Raw genomic sequence first — 19,506 nt, 5'->3', positions numbered from 1 at the left:
GTGTCAGTAAGGCAAGAAAATGAAATGTATAATTTGTAAAATAAATATTTAATTAAAATATATTACATTGAAATATGCTTATCAATTATCACCACGTGAACGATTTGGTGTCAATTAGATTAGATAAATATATATGCCTATAATTAAATAATAATGAAAAATAACACTCAAATCAATGAAATTCAAATTTTTTATAATTCAGATTGGCTTACAGCAAATTTAAAGGTTAGAGATTTTTTTATTATTTTTATACCTAAGGTTGTCTGTGTTCGCACTGCGAAAACATTTGAAGCATCCCATGATGTTATTTTTCTTTTAAAAATCGTTAAAAAGTTCATACAACTTTTTGATGAATTAATATTTGCCTTTTGCAGATATCACGATGCGACGGTCGGGATATCTTTTGGTCCTGCCGGTCTTGGTCCTGGTACTACCTGTGGTTCTCGCGGAGTACCTGCTGCCGGGTGACGTGGTCCCCAAGCACTACGACGTGAGGCTCGTCTTCGACGTCGATCCAAGGACTAATTACAGCTTTTTTGGTGTTGCTGATATCCTGGTATGTTAAAACGCTTTAAACACATCGTGAAACATATTGTTCTCTCTGTTTTATTGAAGAGTAAGAAAGGGATGACAATATTTATAAATGCAAAAGTGAGTGCAATGGATTTGTGTGGTAATAAAAAAGTATAAGTATGACAAAGAATGTGTCAGAGTCAAGACGAGGAAAATCTTGTTCAGTTTCTATTTAGAATTACAACGACTGTCCTTAACAATACACTGTTAGTCTCAATGTGAATACAAATGCTGTTCATATAAATTAATTAAACAAACTGACTGGTTTCTCTATGACTCTATGACACTGTGGCAAAGAGTATGCATCGAATTTAACCATAGACAAAGTAATACTACTAATAATAAAATTGCAAAATATTTCTGGTAAAACCTTTTTTCTTTCATAACTTTATAACCTTAGCAAGGTTATAAAAAATAACTGAAAAACTGGAGTACCGTATGGAATTTGACGTTTCTGTGGTTACGTAATTGCGGCGGTAGACTGCAACGTGGTATACAAAATCAGTTAAGCCGTTAAGGCTACAGGAGGACCTTTTATTAAAAGGAAATGATGGAATAGGGAATAAAATTGACGGTGAAGGGGACGCATGGAAAGGAGAAATCTTTCTGTGCGTCCCCTCTATAATTGCGCAGATGTCAATGGGCATCGGTCGCTTCGTTATTTCGCTGAATTAAATTGGCCGCTTTCTCATTTGCCACCTTATAATATAAAAAAGTCAATGTTGCAAAAGTAACTACAACACATATAGTCCGGTCATTTTAGACATAAAAATAGTGATCAAATAAAGAAAATTCCGACAAAGCCAAATCTTCGTAGAGACCTTAGGTTTACCACAAGGAATAAAGTGTCAAAAGTCCCCATCAGTCCCATGTGAGCTTCGGGACTTATTCGGGGTCCAAGGTCAAAATCGAACCTTTATGACGTTATTTTCAGGAACAATAATTATTTAATAGTATGAAGATTACTGATATGGGTTACTGAGTTTAACTGTCGTTCTAACTTTTTTTTATCACTTTAATCTGACTCATACTCTTCATATTCAACTTCAACAATCATGTTTTCTTCAATTTCTTCTTGTTCTTCTTCTTCTCCTTCCTGTTGATGAACGCTTAGAAATTGTTCAAATGCAGAAGAATCAGTTGTCTCTTCATCAAAATCACATGAATCTTCCTCTCTTGTATTTAATTGAACATTTGAGCAAGAGACACCTTGGCAATTGGTACACGCTGGAGAACACTGCAACCCTACTTTTTTACAGCCACATTTGGCACTACAACCTTTCTTGCAATTGCAAAAAATAGTGTTAAGAAGTTTTTCTGGAGCAGGGGGCAGTAAAGTTCGAATCGGTTCCAAAGTATTATTTATCAATTTCCAACCCCAGTCTTCAGGGTTCAGTTCATTGCCTTGCCATATCTGAACTTGATAGTATACTCGAAACAAATGTTGACTAGCAGATGCCGATGTTGGAGGAAGACAAGATAGCTGTACTTGCTTTTTGTTTCGTGTATTTTTTACAAATGTTAAATATCTGTACGTATCTATGCAATCAATTTTTTATCATTTTAGAGTAAATTTTCTTAGAATAGTATAATGTATACATAAAAGAGACACGAGTAGGCATTTTTGCTTGCTTGAGTACCTAAATATGTATATACGTGGCATGGTAGAACATGATTTTTACAAGCGCAATATCTGGGAAATAGTGGGTCTTAGAGAAAATATTATAGGGACCATTTTTATAGAGAATTTTAAGATCTACAACTTTGCTCTGAAGTACTTTTTCAATAAAACTTACCGTTTTCGAGAAAAATCCAAAAAAACTAAAATTTTGACCTTGGACCCCGAATAAGTCCCGAAGCTCACATGGGACTGATGGGTACTTTTGACACTTTATTCCTTATGGTAAACCTAAGGTCTCTACGAAGATTTGGTTTTGTCGGAATTTTCTTTATTTCAATTGTCTAAAATGACCGGACTAATAGGGTAATAAAGAGTTAAATTAGCGCGAATTTGAAATTTATAATAACTGTCTAGCTTACACCTTTAAGTTGGGGTGAATGTTTTTTTTTCTCTACAAATTACGAGAATATCTGATATCTTAAGTTATTAAAATGTACTATGACGTAACTATATGAAATGGAAGTTCTTATTGACGAGTACGTACATTCATTTATTTTTAAAAAGTAAATAACTGATGTAAACAACATGAATGCGTTCACTTACCGGTTCTACTCGTTTTATTTAAAGTGAATACGCATTTTAACTATATTTACTCGCAAATTGGTTTTTATAAAACCCGGTGAACTGACTCCACGTGAGTGGGATAAGGCCAGGAATATGTTGACGCATTCGATATAAATTCTTTACCAAAATAAGAACTATTTCTCAATTTATAAAAGTGAATGCCTCGGAAACAATTGCTTTGAAAATAATACCTGCTTTTGAATTGACATGCTAGGACCAAGCGAATTCATACAACAGATGCCGATTTAAAGTAAAGTATGCACTTTACCTTCATATTGTTAAATACGCAGTCCAATTGATCGGCCTAGACAAACATTGCCAAATATTTACACCTAAATATCTTTAACACAAAACTAACTAGTGCATAACCCACTTTCTTTGGTCATTGTGAGGCCAGCCACGTCTGCAGCAGGTCGTGTCCCGCTCACTAAATATACAGATTGTTTGACCAGTGAAATCTGTTTCAAGGTTTTTAGTTTGTATATCAACTATCATGAATTTGCCTAGGCAAATTACAAGAGCGGCATATCAGACGTATCCGTTCAACAAAGTGACACGATCATGTCAGGGAAATGACCACACAATAGGCCTTAAAACAACCTAGTATATAAATTGATAATAGGAACACGGCAGCCAATATGCTTTTATTACGTTGTTAAAATCATTTAATATAAATTAATTTAATTACATTAACACTTAATATAATTTAATTAATATAAATATATACACTAACAATTCCACTCTAATATCTACTACATCTCGTTGTTACACTCCGGCATCCCGCGCTACTCTTTTTGTCATTTTTTTTTCATTAATAAAAAGGCAAAGGTTAGTGGCCATTATGCCACGTCTTTGGTAGAATATTTAATTCTGCGCTCTGTACCTAGTAGTGAAACAGAAACATCAAGTATACGCCATTTTGCATTTTTTGTACACCACAACTTTGATTCGATTTTTTGATTTTCGATTTGGAACATACTGTAGCATCTATCCAAAAACATAAGCCATCCTTCTCATTTGTTTTATTAAAATAGAGATTTAAACATTTATTTCTTTCGGTTAAATACATCAATGACGTTATCAGGGTTATTGTACTGAACATTGTCATCTTACCAAGACATTACTTGACGTGTGGGCGTAACAAAATCTTATTGTATGCTTCGATATTTGAAACCTGTTCGTTGACACCGTGAAATTACTTTTTGTTACATTTTTTTTTTTGCCATACTCTCTATTGTTCCTTATTAAGAGTAAGCTATTCTGAGTACAGTTATAAAATTCACGTTTGTAATGTAGAAGGGTTCAATGTTGGCGGACTTGTGTCTGCTTTGACCCAACCTATGACGGACCTAGTAGACGGATTCCGTTGCGTGAACTTATAAATACTTTCCCTTTTTGTTACTATTAATTGTAATTTTTTGATTTTATCTGTAATAGTTTTGATAGTAGTTTGCAATGGGACTGCGTGTTCATAAGAACAAAAAGTTCCTAAAAAAACCTAGATGGTTAGTCAAGGATTATGGATTTCCGTTTGGCGCGATTTGTCACACAACTCTCGTTCTTTCTACAGATATAAATAAGATGCTTAATCAATCAAGTTCATATCATCATCTCCTTGGTCTTATACCATACATGTGAGGTCGGTGCACAAGTTTTTAAATCGTAACGTTTTAACTTAATTTTTTACGGCCGGCCGTTTGCCTGTCGCCAATCTTATTTGGAAGGAATAAATTAAAATGTAATATTATTAAAAACTAAATAATAATAGTTTAAATCTTCAAAATGAATATTGAAAATATAACAACAATAAATAATAATAGACGTGAGTGATTAAATGTTATAGATAGAAAAAAGCTTTAAGCTTTTGTCTGGTAGCGACCATCATTTCCCTCAATCATGTTTATGTAGAGTTAATATTTGTTTATTTACTTTTTACATACATTTACATCTAACATTTAAAACTGTATCACATAAATTAAATAACAACATTATAAACTCAATTACAATATAAAACTATATTTATTTCTTATTATGTACATAAGTTATTTCATACTAATTTGCTAACAATGCAAATATAATATTAATGATTTTACATATAACACCAAAATCTTTGTTTATAACATTTTTATCCCTGTTTTATCAAAGATAATGACAATGGTGATAATATGTTTTATACAGATTTTTCTCTCAGAAACCAATTGTTAGTGGACTCCAATTCCTCACCATTAATTGTTATGCTTTATACCCTGTTTACATCATTCCAGTTCAGTGATCAATTTCAGCATTTGATTCTGGATTCCAGTGTGTGTTTATAGTTTTTCAATTGGTGTCCATTACAGATTTCGATTACTGGATTGGAATCATTTAAACTAGATATAAAATTATATAAATTAAAACATAATTTTTATTCCCCACAACTGGAATCTTTCATCATTTGATTATTTAGTGTATCTTTTTCTTCATTGTTATCATTTTCTTCAGAATCTTCTTTCACTGTTATTTCTACTTGAAAGTGATTTTCAATATTTTCTGATAATGACGTTGATATTTCTAATCTAGGATCAGTTCCAAAAACTGCTTTATATGGAGTGTTACCAGTTGATAATTGGTATAATGAATTCATTTGAAATTGAACAAAATAACAGCCAAAAGACCAATTTTTCGAGTTGTTTTCGACCATCCATGCTTGTATCATGTTCTTTATATCTTGCTTCAATGTTTCTATGCTTTCTTCTTCCTGTGGATCTATTGTTTGTACTTGTATGACATCACACGCTGACCACAATGTAGTAATTTCTCTTAGTATGGACATAGTAAACTCAATTCCCCTGCAACTTTGTAGAACATGCGGACAACCAATTTGTAGAAATATTTTCAAAACTTCCAAACCTATTTCTTTTACTTCTTTGCTTTTCAATGGTCTTAAAAAACTAAATTTTGATGTTTGATCCTGATACTGCATTAACCATTTGTATTCTTCATCAGGACTAGTTTGGAAGTCTAAAACATTTATTTGTCCTTTCTGGTTAAAGTCATCAGAAAGTATAGGTTTTAGAGCAACAGGGACTGTCTTTGTATTGGACCTAAAATTGCTTTTATGTGAAATACATACTTTACAAAGATCAAGGAATATTTTAATAGCAAATATAGGTATCATATATTTATTTCTCAATGTACTAACAATTTTGTCTCTCCGGCCATGGCCAGTGGCGAGGTGGGCGTCGAGTATTTTTTCATAATAATCCTCTGTTGGAATCATTTCTAATATTGGGTGTGAACTATCTTTTCTTTTGAGAATTAATACCTTATGATTACCTGTTTTAACGACGTCGTATTTATGCGCGTGGTGGTATTGTGTATTCGTTGCTCTTACGCCACGACATTTATTTTTGCTATATTCTTCTAACAGTTTGATCACATTTTCTATTCTTTCTCTTGTCCATTCTAACTTTTTGCTGTGCACGCTGTGTGATTTGTAATAGTTTTGAACTTTTGTGTTAAATTCTTCTTTATCAACGACTGGTAATTCAGAGTTTTTTGCAGACTCCGGTATAATCGACATTGTTTATTAAATAGCTTACAAAATACAACAAGTTTCTTATACCAAAGCCATTCGGAATATAATATTTGTCTACTCGCAGTAATTTTTCATTTCAATTCGCTAACTTTATAATAAAACATAGTCTAGCAGTCTCAATTACTTTTAATGTAAAACTTATTTATTAAAAACATTGGTTTGTTTACGACCAACGATTGAAGTGTGATATGACAGATTGACAGAATGACAGAACAGATGATAGCTAAACTTTTTTTCGTGGCCAGTATGGCGGGTCGTCACATTCGACCAATCGGAACACACAGAGCGCAGTGCGTTCCGTTTTACGACAATTTAGTGTCTGGTCAAAATTTAACAGTGATAAACTATCGTGGAAGATGTTTAATCACAGTTTCCGAAATCTTTCCACAACCTAATTGCGTTAAGTATGAAAAAATAAAAATGCAGTTTTAACAGTTATGTGCTTTGAATGAGATTATTTACGAAAAATCACTAGGTTACACATAAATTACATAACTGATAAACATCAATAACTATCTATAAAAATTCAAAACAACAATTGATTATTTTTAACTTGTATTAAATTGGAAATATGTAATAATAGTAAGCGTGAAGCGTGACAGCATTCCTTTCGTCTGAAGTTCAGATTTGTCACGGTAACACGCTCTATTTCCTTTGCCTTTCAATACATTATACAGATCAAAGACATCCTTACAGTTTCTTAACCCTCAAACCCTACTCGGGGTGCTGGAGCACCCCACAAGGTTTATTTTTCTTGTTTATTTCGTTGATTAATAATGCACGTGTTTGACTTTCCGCGTATTTTACTTTGAGGTTATACGCCACGGATTGGCCTGTGTCGCGGCGACAGCCGGCTGTTGTAGACTTGTCCACGTGTGTCGTTGGGTGCTGTAGCACCCCAGTGTAGGAACAACGTAAGTTTTTAAAAATTTTCCAAACTATTTTTTAAGCTTACTTCTATAGTTGAATTATTTTATTATAAACGTTTAGATTCCCCAGATAACAACATTGAAGTTGAGCTTCCAGAAATTATTAATTTTGATAATAAAACAAAGGGAGAAGTGGATGTGTTCGATGCAATGGCTAAAAAATACTCTGTCCAAAGAAGAACCAAACGTTGGCCAATGTGCATTTTCTATGGGTTATTGGATGGAGTTGGTATTAACTCTTGGGTTCTCTACAAATGCTCAAAAGCAAATAATAAGCCTGACATAAAGCTTCGTCGGAGTTTTCTAAAAGAATGAATCTTATAGATGAACATTTGAGAATGCGCCTACAAACACCAACTTTGAAGAGGGATATAAAGGAGAGTATCGCTGCGATTCTCAAGCAACTCATGCCTCTCGATTCTTCTGGGTCTGAACGTCACACACAGGGTCGTTGTGGTTTCTGTCCGAGAAACAGGGATCGGAAGAGCAAGACCAGGAGCACCAAGTGCAAAATTCCAATTTGCTTGGAACACCAAGTTGAAGTATGCCAAAAGTGCTCAAATTGATGTGTAATCTAAAATTTTGAGGCTGATTCGTGATCTCATAATGTCAATATATATAAATAAAAGTATAATTTTCTATAACTGTTTTTATTTCTACACTTTACTAACTATTTTATTTTGGGGTGCCTTGTCACCCCTGTGTAGGAATACTGTGTACGCCAGGCAGTGTAGGGTTTAAGGGTTAAATATATCATTGAGCAACATACCAATTACGTAAAAGAACTGGTTGAGAAAGTTACTAAACATGCTATAACTAAACTAAAAAGTGTTTACTGTTTCAAACCAATACATAAACTAAGGAAAAAGAGTTTACGTTTTTTTCCTAATTATTATTTTTATAATGGCTTCAACGCAAATTTAGGAATTTTTATGGCAGATTAACAGGCGTAACTAATTGCGTAGAAATGTGGCTATTATAATTAGCCTTAACACACAATAATGACCCGGTTTATGAAGGGGATGTTTTCAAGAATCTTGTTCCTTTTTTTTTTTGCAAACGTACAGTCGAGGAATTTTATTTCCTATCCACTACAATGAAATGTAATTTGACGTTAACAATGCAAGTAGGTTAAAAATTTATCATAGCAACATATGTACTTGTAATACCCGTGAAATTCAACTGCCGAGTTACTTTTTTTTATATATAATGGCGGCCCAAGGTCAATAGCGCGCTGCGCAATGACTCTTCCCCGCATCCCGTTGCGCCCAACACCTAAAATTTACACATATTTTTGTCTCTGTTTTTTCAGAGAGAATGAGTGGGATGACAGTTATGAATTGTACGATATTCGAATTTAATTCGATCTATTTTCTTTCCAGTTGGACGTTAAGAAGACGACTTCAAAGATCGTTCTGCACGCCCAGGATTTTATTGTAGCAGACGATAAAGTGGTATTTCATGGTGCTGGCGACTTACCAGTCGTTACTTCTGTGAAACTCAATGATACATACAATTTCCTTACCCTAACCTTGAACAAGGAACTTGTAGAAGGTTCTAGCTACCGCCTGCAGATACCTTTCTATGGCAATTTGAAGATCGGACTTGATGGTGTCTATATTAGTACATATGTAAATAAGAAGACAAATCTTAGAGAGTGAGTTCTTACTTCTGCTTTTTTTAATAGAGGTTAACAAGCAAGTCAATCGCTTGTTACTTGCTGCAAGTGGTTCTCCAATTATTGACCACAAATTCCGCAATCCATAAAATTGAAAGACAGTAGCGATATTAGTAATTTTATTGTCTTTTTGAAGGTCCATTTAGACATTCTTCAATATTTTAGACCCAACTACATTTTTTTTTATAAATTATAAAAATTCAATTAATAAGTTTCATAATTGTCTTATATTATTGTACATCATAATATCACGAACAGTAGACAGCGTAAAAAGACCCAAATCATTGAATGTTTTCTTCTCTCTTTTAGAATATTCTAGAAAGGTTCTAACAATTCTATAAAAATAATATGTTTGCTTACAGGTACTTGATAGCGACTCAATTTGAGGCTATATCAGCTCGCAAAGGTTTCCCGTGCTTCGACGAACCTGTGTACAAGGCGACGTTCCGACTGAACATCGGTCATCATGAGGAGTTCTCAGCAGTCTCCAACATGCCGCTGTTTAATACTTCCAGTGACAAGTGAGATCCCAATTCTAATCGTATAATAATTTTCAGTCAAACAAAGTTTGAACCGGTGCGAGAGGCGCTATCGCGGTTGGTTCTGTCCGAATATAAGACCTACTTAGACATAGAAAATATGACATGACAGCTACAGTACAAATACATCTTGTTACATTTTTTTGTTTGCCAATGCGCACAAGACATGCCTCAAGTGAGAATTAATTTCACGTTTTTTCTCATAATTGTGTAATAGAAAATTTCTAATTAACAAAGTTTTTCATTATTTATTTTGAGTCTTTTGCATAATTATTTTTTTTACAGTGCCCTTGAAGATGTTTGGCCTTGGGAAACGATTGCAAAGAAATTTAGGTAAGTCCAAAATAGTTATACACACATATATTTTTTGGTGGTCGCGACTTTAAATAATTTAAATCTTTGGCTTTAAATATTTTTAGGAAGGACCGCGCTCACTTCGTTTGGGATCAGTTTGAGAATTCTGTCCCGATGTCTACATACCTGGTCGCGTTTGTGGTGTCAAAGTTCGCGTACGTTGAGAGCCCGCCAGAGCTCGCTAACACTAAGTTCAGGATCTGGGCTAGGAGTGATGCTATTGATCAGGTAGCTAAGAAATAAATGTCTATTTTTTTTTTATTGGTTCTGAGTGTTTTATAATTTGGTTATGGTTACATTAATATTCATTTTTAATCTGTGGTAAATGTTAAAGTTACATTGGACATTTACTGTCAATGTCACTTTGACGTATGTATCGTAATTATTTTAGGGTTGTTAAATTTATACTGATTTTATTAGGGTCAAAAAAAAAATAGAAACGGAAAATTGATTGCTCTTAATTAAATGTCAACAGCAACGCTTCTATTATTAATTAAATTGTTGAAGGTGTTGATTACGGTGTCTATTGTCTATAGGTAGAAATGTAGTGTTGCCAGGTTGCTTGCTTGTTTGCTTGTTTGCCAGTATAATGACTATATATTATGATCAGACCGCGTACGCCGCAAATCTGGGTCCCCGCGTGTTGTCGCACTTCGAGCGTTGGTTCAACGTATCGTTCCCGCTGCCGAAGCAGGACATGATCGCCATCCCCGACTTCAGCGCCGGCGCCATGGAGAACTGGGGCCTCGTCACCTACAGGGAGACCGCGCTGCTCTACGACAACCAACAGTCCTCCTTCCTCAACAAGGAGAGGGTCGCAGAGGTGAGCCCTTATTGCTACCCAGAGTGCGTCTTTAGGGACTGACTTTGTGTAATAGATGTAGTTTTAACTAACAAATAATATTAAAATATATTTTTAAGACAATTCCTTTTTTTACCAATTTTTTTCAAGTATGGTACAGTGGATCGTGTAAAATTTAGACCGCCGTCAAAAAATGGCGGTTCAAATATTTTTGTACAACTTTTCCAACATGGATGTCAAATGGAAGCCCATAGACAAACATAATCGATGAGTAAATTAATAGTAGGAATTGAAAGAAAGAGGGTAATATAATTTTGCATCATGAGTGTCAGATTTTACAAACTTTAATTTCCTTTTTTTTTATAAAAGACCTGATATTGAGAATATTATTTGATGCTTGTAACATCTGCAGGTGATAGCTCACGAGCTGGCTCACCAGTGGTTCGGCAACCTGGTGACGATGAAGTGGTGGTCAGACCTGTGGCTGAACGAGGGTTTCGCGACGTTCGCGGCGTCAGTTGGCGTGGCGGCGGTGGAGCCCGCCTGGCGCGCTGACCGCACATACGCCCTCGACAACATCCTCTCCGTGCTCAGTCTGGACGCGCTCGAGTCCTCGCACCCGGTATATATACTCACTCTCTCACCTTCTCACTCTCTCACCTTCTCACTCTCTCACCTTTTCACTCTCTCACCTTCTCACTCTCTCACCTTCTCACTCTCTCACCTTCTCACTCTCTCACCTTCTCACTCTCTCACCTTCTCACTCTCTCACCTTCTCACTCTCTCGCCTTCTCACCTTCGTTTCCAAAAATCTTTCAAACCCAAAATCAGTACCCTATCCTAAAAGTCGAACCAAAAATTATACGTTCTCTGATTTACTTTATTTCCTCACTATTAATACTAATTAATATACTAATATTGCTATAAAAAATCTTTCAATTTGTATTAACGTTCTTAGTTATCTTGGTTTGAGAACAGAGATTGAATTTCTTTATTTTAGACCCCTTTCAAAATGTAACTAGTTTCGGTGAAACATTGGCTCCATTAACGTGTGAAATCTCAATTTTATTTCCTTTCATCGTTCACGCTATAAAATTCTTTCGGTTTAAATTATTTATAAAATTTACAGGTGTCAGTACCGATCGACAATCCGAAGCGTATATCGGAAATCTTCGACGAAATCTCGTATCGTAAAGGTTCTACCATCATCCGCATGATGACCATGTTCCTCGGAGAACACGTCTTCCGGGAAGCCATCAATAAGTAAGTATTCATACTTTAGCCTTAAATTTCTAGCTAAGACTAACGAATCCATCCAGAGTTGTCTTTTCCTTATTTCTTTGTTGCTTTGATCTGCTCATTAAAGTTCTTGTTTTTGAGGTTCAGGCCTACTAAGGTAAGGGTTTCAAGGGTCGTGCTTGTCCAGTGCGGTTGTCTTTACACATTTCGAATTTCTTCGCGGAAATATGCAGGTTGATGAACTTCACCATAAAAACTAGAAGACCAGTGTGAAAGGAAAGTATTTCAGCGTCTCATCTGATGAGTCGGTGTGCCAGTTTGATTCGGGCTTTGACAGCGTGGAAGGTCTCCTTCTGTCCTTTTCCACTCAGTTCATCTTTGGTGATCAATTTGTCTTTACATCTTTTTCGGTGGCCATTTATTGAGAGATAATTTTGTGTAACCAGTTACCTGGTGAAGCACTCGTACGGTAACGCGGAGCAGGACGACCTGTGGTCAGAGCTGACAGCCGCCACACAGCGACATGGCGGCCTCTCTCGCAACGTCACAGTCAAACAGGTGATGGACACCTGGACCACGCAGACCGGCTACCCGCTCCTCACTGTCACCAGAGACTACAGTGACAACTCGCTCACCATCTCACAGGTATGACTCGCGAAAAGTATGCTCTATGGTCTTCTTTACAAATATATGACAATGGTACTAAAACCTCCTGTAAACTGTCACATTTTTCGATTTTGGTAGTTTGATGATTGGCTTAATCAGACAAAGATGGAGTTTGCTAGTCGACTTTTTGGAGATGATTCTCTACCTTATTTTATTCCGGAAGTTAAATTTTGATCATTTTTCCTTCCCGCGCTTTTCTAATAAGGAAACCGTGGGAAAGGGGAAGTGAAGGAAATAGTGGGAAAGGGGGAAGTGAAGGAAATAGTGGGAAAGGGGGAAGTGAAGGAAATAGTGGGAAAGGGGAAGTGAAGTTGGCGTCAGAGGGAAACATCCTGTTTCATCAACAGAAGCGCTACCTGTCTCTGGGCGCGAGGGCGAGCAGCAGCGCGTCGTGGTGGGTGCCGCTGCGGGTGCTGTGCGAGGGGGAGGAGCAGACGCAGATGGAGACGGGTCAGGTGCAGTGGCTGGCGGCGGGCGAGGGCACAAACACTCTGCACCGCTTCGAGCACGGCGCAGCACCGGAACAGTGGGTCATCTTCAACACTGACATGATCGGTATGTTACTTATTTATTTATTTATTTTAAACTTTGTACATACACATATAATTTTGTGACATTAAGTAAGAAATGCAGTGTTGTACAAGAGAGTATTACTTGTAGGAGAGTATTATTGTATTACTATTACATTTCTTAATAAAATACCAAGAGATCACTTCAATAATTTAATATGTTTTCTAGTTTATATATTATGAGTTTTGTATGTAAACGATAAAACTCTCAAAGTTATTCAAAGTGACAATGGGCCGGTCACATTTATCGGGCCAGTGACGCCTGATGAGGAAGGAAAGTCTTAGAATGGAAGCCACGGAAGGGCACTAGAAGCGTGGGGTGTCCTCCGTCCAGGTTGACCGACGAAATAGTTCGCATGGCGGGAAGTCGTGGGATGCGGATGGTGTACGCCCAGCAATGGGCAGAGAAAGGTCGATGCTGGTGATGATATTGTGAATTTCCTTCTGTTCCAGCTCCTTACCGCGTGAACTACGACCCCCGCAACTGGCAGCTGATAACTCGCGCGCTGGCGAGCGGACACCGCGCTGTTCCAGTGCTGGCTCGAGTGCAGCTGCTGTCAGACGCGTTGGAACTGGCCTGGGCTGGTCGACTTGACTACACCACCGCACTGCAGTCAGTACACACACATACATACACGCAATCAATCTAAATATCACAATATCAGACTTACTAGTTATCTCTTTCCCGCACAGACTCACGAGTTACCTGCAGAAAGAGATGGACTATCTGCCGCTGTCGACAGGTCTGCGTGGGTTGGCTAAGATTGAGAATGTTCTGAAGCGTACTCCAGACTACGGAGCCTTCCAGAAGTTTGTTAGACGACTTATTGGTCAGTTTAACGTTTTAAACAAATAAGTTTTACAAAATTAACATTTTTTTTGTTCCTTTACCACATTTTTCTTCTCTTTCTTGTAACGAATTGTACTCAAATGTGACGCATTTTAAAGCTCGTCTTATTAGATGGAAAGATGAATCAATAATATTAAATATAAACTAATTTGTGTTGTGGATTTTGGTTAATATTTGGATAGTAACGTTGATTTCAAGTCATTTGAAGGTGTTTTTACGAGTTGATGTACTTTTTGTTGTATTCCAAAAATATATTGTTCCCAGGTGAGACTTACACTCGCTCCGGAGGTCTGTCCTCCAGCAAGATCCTCAACGAAGACGACCTCATCAGTGTTAAAATGCAGGTAAAGTATAATATACAAATAGAGGAGGAGGGGGGGGGTACATGATCTAGGAAAGTTTAAGTTCTGTATGTCTGTGTGTATGTGTGTGTAGGTGACGACGAGCAGCTGGGCGTGCCGCATGAAGGTGCCAGGCTGCGAGGAGAATGCCATCGCGCTGTTTGACCGCTGGATGGAGACTCCCAACCCTGATCAGAATAATCCGTGAGTTTTCTTCACACATCATTGTATAGCTGCAATAACAAATTTCTCTTTTCTCTCGCTTTCTCTCTCTCTCTCTCTCTTTCTTTCTATCTCTCTTTCTCTCTCTCTCTCTTTCTCTCTCTCGCCCTCTCTGTTTCTCTCTCTCTCTCTCTCTCTCTCTCTCTTTTTCTTCTTCTGCAACTCAACCTAATATTTTGGCATTATTAGAAGGGTTTTTTTTATGTTATTTCCAAGTTCCGTGTAAGTTAGAAGTGCGGTATGATGTTGTCGTGTTTGCGCAGTATCCCGCTGGACCTGCGCCGCACGGTGTACTGTGTGGCGCTGTCTCGGGGCTCCGTGCGTCACTGGCGCTTCGCCCTCGAGCGCCGGCGCAGCGCCAACGTGGCCGCCGCCCGCGACCAGCTGCTGCACGCCCTCGCCTGCTCCAGAGACACATGGATACTGGCGCAGTGAGCATACATCTAGAACATTCTTAAATTAATTCACAATGGTAGAAATTGAAAGATTGTACATGGCAACACTGGACATCGCTAGACTACACCATAGACAATGAATAGTATGATAGAATGTCGTGTTGTTTGACAACTACCTGTTCAAAGCGATTTAGTTCGCGTGAAATTAATAAATATAGCCTTTGTTACCCGGTGATGGTGTAGCTTTAAAACGGTGAAAGAATTCCGTAAATTAAATCAGCAGATTCCGAGTCTATTCAATACAAACACTCAAATGTTTCGTTTTTATTTATTAGTATAATTATAAAGATTTGACGCTTTTGTTTATATTTTAAATGTTTGATAAGAATTTGTTAATTTTTTCAAGTTTCGTCGACTTGACTAGGTCGAATTCCATTGACGGTTTTTCAAAACGGAACCATTAGTCAATTATTTAGGTTTGCTATTTTATAAACCACTAGCTGACGCCCGCGACTCTACGCGTGGCATTTGAAAAAAACTAAATAAATATCCTATATATTTTGCCAGACTATTTTCTACATCTATACCAAATATCATTAAGATTAGCTGTTCTGTTAATACTTTCAAACAAACATCCAACATTTCAGTAAACATTCGTATTTATATTCGTAAGATCCCGACTTAGTAGACGAGTTGTATGACAATGTATGACACGTGTATGGCTGTAGATACTTGGAGTGGGCAATAACTGAGGGGTCGGAGGTGCGGCGTCAGGACGCGGCGGCCGTGCTCGCCGGCGTCACTCGCTCCACTGTTGGATACTACGTCGCCAAGGACTTTATATACGACCGTATTGAAGATATTTACAACGCGTGAGTAAACTTACTGTTACTAAACACTTCTCATCTATACGCCATTTTATATTTCACACTGTTTGGTTTCAATTGAATCCAAATCAATTCAACCGTTTTGGTATTACATGTTATTACGTGCGATGTTCCGAGCAGACAAAACATCTATTTACATACATACATTTTGATATCTTAAGATAACTGGAGTTAGTGTATATTATAGTGTAATAGCTGATCCGAAAAACGTTGCTTAGCCATATAAATTATTTCTAGGGAATTTCTAATTAATTAAATTTTGTTCAAAAAATAAAATAAAAATAGTATGGGTGGACAACAGTTATTATTTAAGGGTATAAAAAAATAGATAGTAACCGATTTACAGATCTGCTGAATATGCATATAGAATTTCATAAAAATCGGTAAAACCGTTTCGGAGGAATATGGTAACTAACATTGACACTAGAATTTTATATATAGGATTTTTACTAAAACAAAAAATATTAATATACTATCATTATGCGTCAGGTTCTCTCAAGGTCGTCGCATCGGCTTCATCATCAAGACCTTGCTCGATCAGTTCACAACACAGAAGGAACTCGACCAGGTAACACATTTCACAATTTGTTTTCAATTTTTTTTTTTATAATTTTAGCTCAGGAGTTAAACACTTGAATTGTAACCTGCAGGTTCTGGAGTACTGGGTTCGAATCCAATGTATTTTTTATTTACATATTTACATTTATCCTACTTTCTTAAAATAAAAGAAAACATCGTAATGCAACTTGAACATATCAGTAATAAGAAATTATAATGAAATATGTGAATTTTCGGGAGAATTCTCATATATCTTTGATCACACCTACCTCGTTTGGCCACACCAAGTGGAGGTCTGTGATCTCTGCCTACCCTTCAAGGTCAAAGGCGTGAGTTGTATATTAAAACAATAGGTTACAATAGTACTAATAAATTGTGTTTAGTTCCTGGTATGGAAGCAAAAGAACGAGAAGTACCTGGAGGACGCGCACTTGGCGGTGGAGCAGGGCGTGGAGCGCGCGCGAGTCAACATCGACTGGTTGGCGCGACATCGCCGCCACGTCGTCGACCGCCTGCGAGAGTTCTCCTCGTAAGACTGACAGCTGTCAACTGTCAAATGTCATATGTCATACGTAGTGTTGCCACTCGGTGAGACCGTTTTAGTTTTGGTAGGTTTTTTTTGCTTATTTCTTTTAGTATATTGTTGTTGTAAGTACAGTTTTGTTTCTTTGACCTAATATTAGATATGAAATATTCGTGTTGATGAAAAATTATAATTTGTATAGAATGTGTTTGGAAAGACATTTGTTAAGGTTTGAGATTTATTTTATCTGTGCTATTTAACTATTTGGAAACGTTATCAATTTTTTTTAATTCACATCATATTTTTGGTTTGGAAAATGAACAAATTTCTTTCCAAGATATCAAATAATATATTTAGTTGTAATGTTTTAATAATTAGTTTTAGAAAATCTATAAAATTAACTGTAAACAATGACAAAATGTAAATATGCTTTGATTTTACACAAACACTTTGTTACATATTTTTACGAAATTTTATGAAATTCAGCTTTTCTAATATTTACAGGTAGTAGCTAGGTAGTTTTGTAGTTTACAATACTTCTCTGTGTAATTTACACGACTTGTCAGGGTAATTTACACATAAAAGTAAAGATTTTATAGCAAACGTGTTATTTTCACATGCATTAAAAGTATAAATGTAGAATAAAACTAAGTATAACATATAAATTTGCTAAAAAGTACATAACACTTGTAAAATAAGTAGATAAAAATTGCACTTTATTCATAATTAAGTTAATTCACAGTACGTATTGAAATTATTTGATTTATTTTCATATTATTACTGTGGATTTCCATTACTAAAAGGCTCGTAAAAAACATATAGTTATTTAAAGGAAACAAAAAAAAAAATACGTATTTGGTAGTGGAAATCCACAGTTAGAGTAAAAAGTTATTAGTATTATTACAAGTACTTCTGGCTATGGCGTTATCATGTAGCCTTAAAGGTCTTATAGGTTATTATGGATATTTATAATACTTGTCACTATATTTTACACAAGTTGTCAGTGTAGTTTGCAATACTCGTCTGTGTAATTTACACGACTTGTTAGGGTAATTTACACATGGCAGTAAAGATTACACTAATTTACTGTGTAATTAGCACGGCTTGTCAGTGTAATTTATACTACTTGTCTGTGTAATTTACATGACTTGTTAGGGTAATTTACACATGGCAGTAAAGATTACACTAATTTACTGTGTAATTAGCACGACTTGTCAGTGTAATTTATACTACTTGTCTGTGTAATTTACATGACTTGTTAGGGTAATTTACACATGGCAGTAAAGATTACACTAATTTACTGTGTAATTAGCACGACTTTTCAGTGTAGTTTATACCACTCGTCTGTGTAATTTACACGAATTGTTAGGGTAATTTACACATGACAGTAAAGATTACACTAATTTACTGTGTAATTAACACGACTTGTCAGTGTAGTTTATACCACTCGTCTGTGTAATTTACATGACTTGTTAGGGTAATTTACACATGGCAGTAAAGATTACACTAATTTACTGTGTAATTAGCACGATTTGTCAGTGTAGTTTACAACACTCGTCTGTGTAATTTACACGACTTGTTAGGGTAATTTACACATAGCAGTAAATATTACACTACATTACTGTGTAATTAACACGACTTGTCAGTGTAGTTTATACCACTCGTCTGTGTAATTTACACGACTTGTTAGGGTAATTTACACATGACAGTAAAGATTACACTACTTTACTATGTAATTAACACGATTTGTCAGTGTAGTTTACACAAATTGTTAGTTTAATAATAATTAACACAACAATTCTGTTAGCTACCGGAGACCGGCAGACCAGTGGGAAGAACAATCCATCATGCTATCCATTTACGCTATCCATAACTTGACGAGCAGTAGATCGCCCAATTACGTATACGAAATAGGGAAAAGATGATAATATTAATGATAATGACTTTAATATTTACAATTAATTTATTTTTGACATTTAATTTAAAAAAAAATAATATAGAAGTTATGATCTTGTGTTGAAAAAAAAGTGAAGTTAAGATTAAAGGCTATGTAAAACTTTAATGATTGTTATTTATGTACTTATTTCTTGTAAATGCTCAAAATTATCAATTTTATTATCGTTAAAGAACAAAAATATATAATAGAGTTATAAATACTTTTTTAAATCGCGTTTCAACTTTATTTCTATTTTTTTTGTTATTCTGTTCATGTTTCTGTTTTTTTATTGTTATTCAGTTCTTTTGCCCAGTAATTATTATTGTATGTTTCCATTTATTTATTATTCCCCAATTTATTTTCAATTCTGTTCATTTTTTTTTAAATTAAATAATATTGTTAATTATTAACGAACAACCAAGTGATAATATTGATAAATGTTAGGGTGTTTTTTTTAAAGATTTTTTCTTCCAATTATGTTAATTTTTTTTGGATGTTATTATTTTTTATTTTATGTTAAACTTTAAATATACAATAGGATGGTGTCATGATTTTTTAATGTTTTTCATATTTTATTTTTGTACTTAGTTCTCCGTCCATTTAATGATTAGCACTTGTTAACT

The 19,506-nt window shown here is 35.6% G+C and overlaps 2 protein-coding genes across 3 annotated transcripts; one reads left to right on the top strand and one right to left on the bottom strand.

Moving 5' to 3' along the window:
* Positions 1-228: 228 nt before the first annotated feature.
* On the top strand, positions 229-18,894 carry LOC106716235 (aminopeptidase N). The gene is made up of 19 exons (XM_014509716.2): positions 229-556; positions 8,707-8,981; positions 9,365-9,523; positions 9,827-9,874; positions 9,961-10,123; positions 10,506-10,718; positions 11,110-11,319; positions 11,827-11,960; positions 12,383-12,581; positions 12,950-13,157; positions 13,625-13,784; positions 13,865-14,001; positions 14,286-14,365; positions 14,457-14,566; positions 14,848-15,015; positions 15,708-15,851; positions 16,356-16,434; positions 16,808-16,953; positions 18,755-18,894. Exons 1-19 carry the CDS (start codon positions 383-385, stop codon positions 18,870-18,872), a joined length of 2,925 nt encoding a protein of 974 aa, XP_014365202.2. The 5' UTR covers positions 229-382; the 3' UTR covers positions 18,873-18,894.
* LOC106716236 lies at positions 5,790-6,420 on the bottom strand. Of its 2 annotated transcripts, none has more exons than XM_014509718.2 (2): positions 6,000-6,420; positions 5,790-5,901 (listed from the first exon to the last, which is right to left on the bottom strand). In XM_014509718.2, exons 1-2 carry the CDS (start codon positions 6,378-6,380, stop codon positions 5,854-5,856), a joined length of 429 nt encoding a protein of 142 aa, XP_014365204.2. In that variant the 5' UTR covers positions 6,381-6,420; the 3' UTR covers positions 5,790-5,853. The 2 variants fall into 2 exon arrangements, with proteins under 2 accessions (XP_014365204.2, XP_014365205.2); XM_014509719.2 differs by having other exon boundaries at positions 5,821-5,901; positions 6,134-6,420.
* Positions 18,895-19,506: the final 612 nt, after the last annotated feature.

The sequence above is a fragment of the Papilio machaon genome, chromosome 24, assembly GCF_912999745.1.
Source record: "Papilio machaon chromosome 24, ilPapMach1.1, whole genome shotgun sequence".
Taxonomy (NCBI): domain Eukaryota; kingdom Metazoa; phylum Arthropoda; class Insecta; order Lepidoptera; family Papilionidae; genus Papilio; species Papilio machaon.
This window is presented reverse-complemented; position numbering and strand designations above follow the sequence as displayed.